We start from the raw sequence: 6,929 nt of genomic DNA, 5'->3' as shown, positions 1-6,929 counted from the left end.
GCATCTGATATGCCCGGAAAGGGACACCCCGAGGACACTCACCCAGCATAGAGGGGGAACGAGGCCAGAGAGAATTTCTGAACGTGAGACTGACTTTAGCCAAAAGCCCATTCAGTGTTTCTGAAGCCCAGAACAAGTTTTAAGTCAAGAACATATGACGGTTCCTCATTACCCGAGTTCGAATCTAGATCCCCAAGGCCATCCCTCATCTCCCTCGCTGCCCATCCCACAGGGCAGACCAGTCTTCTCACCAGAACACTTGGCCACCCTCCTGAGTCCTCTCCAGCCTTCGAGGGCCAGTTCATGCCTGCCTCAGGCCCGGGCATTTCTACAGCACTTCTAGGCAGCAGACAGAAGAACTGTCTCTGACTCAGGGATGGGCGTCTGCCTGGTCTTGTCAACTGGGCTCAAGCTTCCTGGGGACAGGGGCTCTGTCTTGTGTGCCTTCTGCAGCCCTTCTCTGTCAGGATGCAGGCAGATGACAAATTCATGCCGCCTGACAGGAATCTTTAGTGAAGTGAAGTCTTCTTTAATAGATGCTCCTGATGTACTGCTGTTGCCCAGCTATACTGTAAAGACAGCAGCAGAGAACAAATGCCAAGACCCAGGGTTTATTACTGAAGGGGGAGGTGACAGAGGGTGAGGGGCTGGACAATGAGTTCTTGTGAGAGGCCACAGACACCCACTTGGCCAGGGCAAGGCACTCTCAGGGTGACTGCAGGTTGGCAACAAGTGTTGTGAACTCATTCCCGTGAGTCAGGGCCTGCCCCCAGACTTGTGGGTTTCCTTCCCTCTTCCTGGGAATGTCTGCTGACCTGGGGCTCCCAGGTTGGGTCACAGAGCCAGAACTCATTCTGGCCAACTGCAACTGTGTGGAGGGGCCACAACCCACTCCACCGCCATCTTGTCTGTCTGCGCGCTCCCAGGCTGGCTCGTGTCCTGCCCAGGCTGTGGTTGCTACCTGGAGGCGCCTTGAGCAGGGCTGGGGCTGGGGCACAGTAGGACGGGCCCGGGGGACGTCAGGCTTTGAGTCAGGGACTCATCCAGCTTGCGGGTCTCGGCCTCCAGGACGGTGGCCTCGGGGGCCTGGGCCACAGCCAGGAGGGAGTGAGAGAGGCTGTGGTGCAGGCCCGCCAGCTCACGGCTTGTCTGCACGGAGCGGGCGATGTAGTCCTGCTTCTGCTTCCGCTCCAAGGCCAGCTGGGCTCGCAGGAGGGCCACCTGGGGAGCAGGAAAACCAAGAGGGCAAGAGCCATGGAGGGCCCTGAAGCTGCCCCCCCACCCCTTGCTCAGCTCCTGTGGCTCTTGTCAGACCAGCTTGAATCAACCCCGTGCCCATGAATCTCAGGATTAGGCTTTACAGTGTTTGGGGGAAGGGCTGCTGGGAATCAGAGAATCTAGTGATTGTCAACCCTGGCTGTGTAGGAGGCTCAAAGAGGGAGCTTGAAAAAAAACAAAATTATTCATGTGTTTACATGTAATAAAATGCCCAGATTTTAAGTACATTTTAACATATTTCCTAACATACATACCCATGTATAACCACTATTCTCAATCAAGATACAGAATGCTTTAATTGCTATAGAAAGCACCATCATGCCCCTTTGGGAGATTTTAAGAAACATTCTGACCTAACTAGAAAAGGTGAGGTCTGAGCATCGGTATTTTTTTCAAAGCTCCCCAGATGATTCTAATGTGTAGTAAGGGTTGAGAATCATTGATCAATGCATTTCTCAGATGGGTACACTGAGGTGGAGTTATTGGGAGCTCAGGGCACATTCAGGATGAGGGTGGGGCAAAACAGGCTCCTCGTCGGGTGCAAAACTTCAGGAGGCGCTCCAGGTGCACAGTGAGGCCTGCCCTGCCTCACCCTAGTCTGGGCCTGTCTCAGCGATCACTTTATGAGTCTAACAGAACTTAAAGTGAGAGCTTGAGGTCTAGCTGCATAGTCAGGCTCTTCCAGTAGTGACTACTGATTTCTGGTACAGGTTCTGAAATCAGGATTTCCTAGTTTTAATTACTCCTGGGCTTTAAAAGACAGGGTGAACCTTCAGGTGAGGCTTCAGAGGCAAGAAGGCACAGGTTCCCGGAGCATGACCTGAGCTCTGGGGTGTGGATCCTGGCGCTCATGCCAGGCTGCTCTGCCTGGTGTGGGTGACAGTCCTGCCTGCAAGGGTGCGTGTGAGGGCAGAGGAGGCCCGGATGCTTCTGCTTGGTTCAGGCTGGCCTCTTAAGAGTCAGCCTTCTTCCCTTCCCTTTCTCAGTAGGAGGTCTGGGGTCTGCAGCCTACTTTGTTCACCGCTCCCACCCTAAGCGTAGGAGAGGTTAAGTGCACTCAGGGCAGTAGGTGGAGCTGGAACTGGGCTCTGCTCGCCTCCCATGGGGTCTGCAGTTCTTTGAGGCCTGAACTATCTTCTCTCTCCCTGCCGGACGTGCACAAGGGACCAAGCACATAGCAGACACAAAGCCTTGCTGTCCGAACTAAGAGCCTTAGAAGATGGAATATTCTGGAACGTACCTCTTTCTGCAGCTCAGCCACGTATGTGGCATCCGAGGAGTCCTTCTGTCCTCCTCTTCCATCCTGGGGAAGACAAATATTGTTCCAGGGGAACAGGCCTTCCATCGGGGTTTGTGCAGGCCTCCCACAATCCTGGGGCACCAGGGCCCAGGGGCAGGAGAGGCCTCAGAGGGTCTAAACCCAACCAATGGGCAACGCCCATGGAGACCTGATGCCAAATGTCCCAGAGGTTTGGATGGGACTGGCTTCTTTGAGGCACCTCCTCACTTAAAGTACACCAGACATCTCCCTCGTGCTGGCCCCAGGAAGCAAGCGAAGGATGCAGAGGGGAAGTGAGACAAGGGCCCTGCCCTTGAGAAGCTCTCCTTAAAGGAAGGGGGATGGAGGGCTGGGAGGTGCTCAGCCACCAAAGACGGTCCCTGCCTGCCAGGCTCCAGGACTGTCGACTGACGGGCATAATTCAGTCGAAAGAGTGGTTTGTGGTGTCTTCCCCTAAATCCTTCTGGCCACAGAAAAGATTGAGAGCAGGAGGAGAAGGGGGTAACTGAAGATGAGATGGTTGGATGGCATCACTGACCCAATGGGGAAGCCTGGTGTGCTGCAGTCCATGGGGTTGCAAAGAGTTGGACACGACTTAGTGGCTGAATGAACATCAGGAAACACCTTGGACCCATATCTTGTCAATTCAGTATCACAAAGATCAAGCAAGTCTAAGAGGTCCAGAGAGCTGCTATTGAGCCCCTAGGTACATCGGGGTATGGCAAGCACCACCCAACACACTGGGAGAAATCAGAAGCCTGTGAACTCTGCTCTTAGGAGCCTGAAGCACTGGTCTGGGGGCAGGTGGACTGAACATCAGTGAAGGCTGCTCAGAAGGCAGGGCTGCCAGTCTTGATTCAAGCCCCATTCACTGATGTTGGGCTTCCTTCCTGGGTCAGAGACAGTGCTGGGCGGGGCAGAGCCCGGTCAGGAGGGGCCCTCTAGACTGGCTGAATCGGTTTCTCGCCTTGGATACGCATTTCAGAGGACTGTTTCTGGTGGCTGGGCTTGGGCTCTCCGGAGGCTGCAGTCAATGAAAATGGACAAACCTGGGGTGTGGGGGATGGTGTTGTGGCTCCACTGCTCTCAAGGACCCCTGTCCTGGACGTGCGCATGGACTCCTTCTTCAGTCTCCTGCGCTCTCGCTCCACCTGCCGAGATTGGGTGTGAGTGAGAGATCAGGGCTTGGGCTTGGCTCTGGGCTGCAGCTGAGCTGCCTTTTTGGGGAGCAGGCTGGTGTGAAGGGTGTGTTGTGAACATAAAGGGTCATGAGAAGCTGAACTGCGCTGAGGAGAGCCCGTGCTGGGACAGCCCTGAGCGCACAGTGCTGCTGCGACAGAGGACGTGGGGCCAGCCTCCCGGGCTTCTAAGCAGGGCCAGCAAGTCTTTTCTGTAGAACTTCAGGCACTGTGGGCCATTCGATCTTTGTCACAAACACTGGTGCATCCCCACTTAACTTTATTTTCAGAAATGGAGAGCAGGCCAAAACTGGTCCTGGGCTATCGTTTCCGAACACCCCTTGCCCCGGCTCTGGGGGCTGCAGGAGAAGTGATGTGCGCCTTTCTTCAGACGGGGTGGGAGCTGAGGACCCGAGTCACCCACCTGCTCCAGGGTGGTTCGCAGCTGGGCATTGTGGTGCTGCAGCCGGCTCCGGTCAACCTCCAGCTGCGCCACCGCTCGCTGCAGGTGTTCAAGCCTCTGCTCCCAGCGCTGCTTCTCCTCCGCCTCAGGACTTGGCTCCGTCTTCACCTCCAAGACCTGAGGGAGAGAGACCTGTCAAGCTCACCAGGGCAGCCCCTGAGATGGGGGAAGGCGGGGGAGCTAGACAGAGGGCAAAGGATGAACCAGGCAGGTGTGCGCTTCAGGGACCCAGTTCTCAGGGGAAGGGGACAAGCCCCTAGACAGGCACTCCCTCCTGGGCCATCCGTTTTCAGCAGGCCCCCAGCTCACCTCTCCCAGCCGGACGCAGGGCTCTCCTCCAGGCCCCTGTTCTGATTGGCTGGTCGGGCCCAGGCTGTGGAGTCGCTCCTTCTCCAGAGCTTGTCTGGTGAGCTGTAGTTCGTCCTGGGGCATCAAGGAGCACAGTCACACCATGGAGACCACACATCCAGAAAGTGAGAGTAACATCCGCACATCCACTCCACCCTCCATCCTCAACAATTGCATCAGGTTTATAGGCTTATTTCTCTTGGCACCTCTCAGCTATACTGGTGCAGAACCATCATTTTACAGACAGATAAAACAAAGCAACAGAGAGGGATCTTCCTAAGGATACTCGGTGGTCTAGGACTAAAATGTGTCTCACTTTATTTTTTGGCCATGCTGCATGGCTTGCAGGATCTTAGTTCCCTGACCAGGGATTGAACCCAGGTCATGGCAGTGAAATCCCAACCACTAAATGTTCCCACTAAACCACCAGGGAACTCCCTCCCCAGACCTGTCTCATTTTAGATCTTGCCTAAGCTATGCGACAATTGGGAGTACTAGGTGTTATGGAAAGAACATGGACTCAGGAATCATGCAGAGGCAGATATTGTGTCATCACTTACCAGCTAGGCAACTTGGGTCAAGATAAGAGCTCTCTCCAAACCCCAACCACCTCATATGTAAAATACAAAGCGTAGATCAAGCCTCTGGGGTTAAACCTCTTTGGATAAATGGGAAGACTAGTGTTTAGATTATTTTCTAGACACTGGACGGTTCACAAATGGCAAAGGTCAAGAGGAGAGACAGAAGAGAAGCAGAGTGTCTACTTGTGGGTGGAGGCTGTCTGGGAGGGAGGAGAAGCTCAGGAGTACGAGGCCACGCTCGAAAGTCAGCCTGCTTAGGTCTAATCTGAGTTTTGCCCTTCACAAGCTGGATGATCACCAACAGGTTACTTAACCTCTCTTATGGGCTATTCCTCAACTATAAAATGGAGATATTAACTGTTCCTGCTTCTCAGGGTTGTCGTAGAAAAAGAAAGTGAGAGTAACAGTGCCTGGAATGTAAAATGCTTAAAATAAAACTGATGCTACTGTATAAATGTCCATCGACAGATGAATGGATAAAGAATGGATAAAGAAGAGACGGTAAATATATACAATGGAATGTTTTTGAATGGATAAAGAAGATGTGGTAAATATATACAAGGAATGTTACTCAGTCATAAAAAGAATGAAACAATGTCATTTGAAGCAACATGGACAGCCTTAGTAAGTGAAGCAAGTCAGACAGTTAAAAACAAGTAACATGATATCACTTATACTTAGAATCTAAAAAAAAAGATACAAATTAATTTATTTACAAAACAGAAACAGACTCACAGATATAGAAAGCAAACTTATGGTTACCAAAGAGGAAAGGGGGAAGAGGGTTAAATTAGGAATCTGGGATTAACAGATATACACTATTATATATAAAATAGATAAACAAGGACTTGCTTGTATTACACAGGGAACTATATTCACTACCTTATAATTACCTATTAATACAAGGGAAAAGAATCTGAAAAAGAATATAGGTATATTCAGTTATATATCTATACTATATGTATGTGTATATATATATATGTATGTATGTATATATATATGTATGTATGTGTGTATATATAGATATGTGTGTATATATATATATATACTCTGCTATGTACCTAAAATATTGTAAATCAACTATACTTCAATTTTAAATAATGATGCTACTGGGACTTCCCTGTGGTCCAGTGGCTAAGACTCCTTGCTCCCAATGCAGGGGTCTTAGGTTCAATCCCTGGTCAGGGGAACTAGATCCCACATGCCACAACTAAGGCCTAGCACAGACAAATAAATATTTTTTTTAAAAGTGATGCTACTATGAAGAGGGTTGCTTCTGAAAAATGCCCTTGAGTATCTTGGGAATGGGGGTACCAACCTGACCTCCATTAATGAGCAAATACGGCTCAGTAATTCACAAGTATAGAAAGTGCCTTCCCACCCACCTACGTATCTGACTTTTTCTGTGCTGGTAAGAATAGGCCTAGAAATAGGAAAGGAGTCCCACTTACTGAATGCTTCTTTCTTGTGCACTTTATTTACATTATTGCTTTTTGGACTCAAAATGGCTGTATGGGGCTGATATTATCATTCCATATTTTATCAGTGAGAAAAACAAGTCAGAGAAGAAAAAGCACTTACCCCAGGTCACACAGCTACTAAACTGCAGAACTGTATTTCAAATCCAAGAACTTGACTCCAAAGTTTATAAATGAAACCCTTTGTGTGCATATTGTCTTTTAACCAGAACAGAGATTTTGGGGCTCCGGGAAGGCTAGTCCCTGCAGGGTTGTGTGTCTGAGGTCAGGGAGGGGGTTCTCCAGCACTCACATCTAGTCAAGGGTCCATGATATAGAATTGAC

At 50.5% G+C, this 6,929-nt stretch overlaps 1 protein-coding gene across 6 annotated transcripts in view; it reads right to left on the bottom strand.

The window, feature by feature from the left end:
- Nucleotides 1–595: 595 nt before the first annotated feature.
- The window catches only part of CEP250 (centrosomal protein 250), a 47,177-nt gene continuing 40,843 nt past the window's right edge, over nucleotides 596–6,929 (bottom strand). For all 6 annotated transcript variants that reach the window (XM_020894019.2, XM_020894023.2, XM_020894020.2 and 3 more), the window contains 5 exons: nucleotides 4,508–4,621; nucleotides 4,160–4,315; nucleotides 3,607–3,708; nucleotides 2,519–2,581; nucleotides 596–1,221 (listed from right to left, as the gene is read on the bottom strand). In XM_020894019.2, the coding sequence (XP_020749678.2) occupies nucleotides 958–1,221; nucleotides 2,519–2,581; nucleotides 3,607–3,708; nucleotides 4,160–4,315; nucleotides 4,508–4,621 (699 nt within the window). In that variant the 3' untranslated portion in view covers nucleotides 596–957. The remainder of the gene's footprint in view (nucleotides 1,222–2,518; nucleotides 2,582–3,606; nucleotides 3,709–4,159; nucleotides 4,316–4,507; nucleotides 4,622–6,929) is intronic.

This window comes from Odocoileus virginianus, chromosome 9 (genome assembly GCF_023699985.2).
Source record: "Odocoileus virginianus isolate 20LAN1187 ecotype Illinois chromosome 9, Ovbor_1.2, whole genome shotgun sequence".
Classification (NCBI taxonomy): Eukaryota; Metazoa; Chordata; class Mammalia; order Artiodactyla; family Cervidae; genus Odocoileus; species Odocoileus virginianus.
The sequence above is the reverse complement of the archived record's forward strand: the minus strand, read 5'-3'. Positions and strand labels throughout refer to the sequence as shown.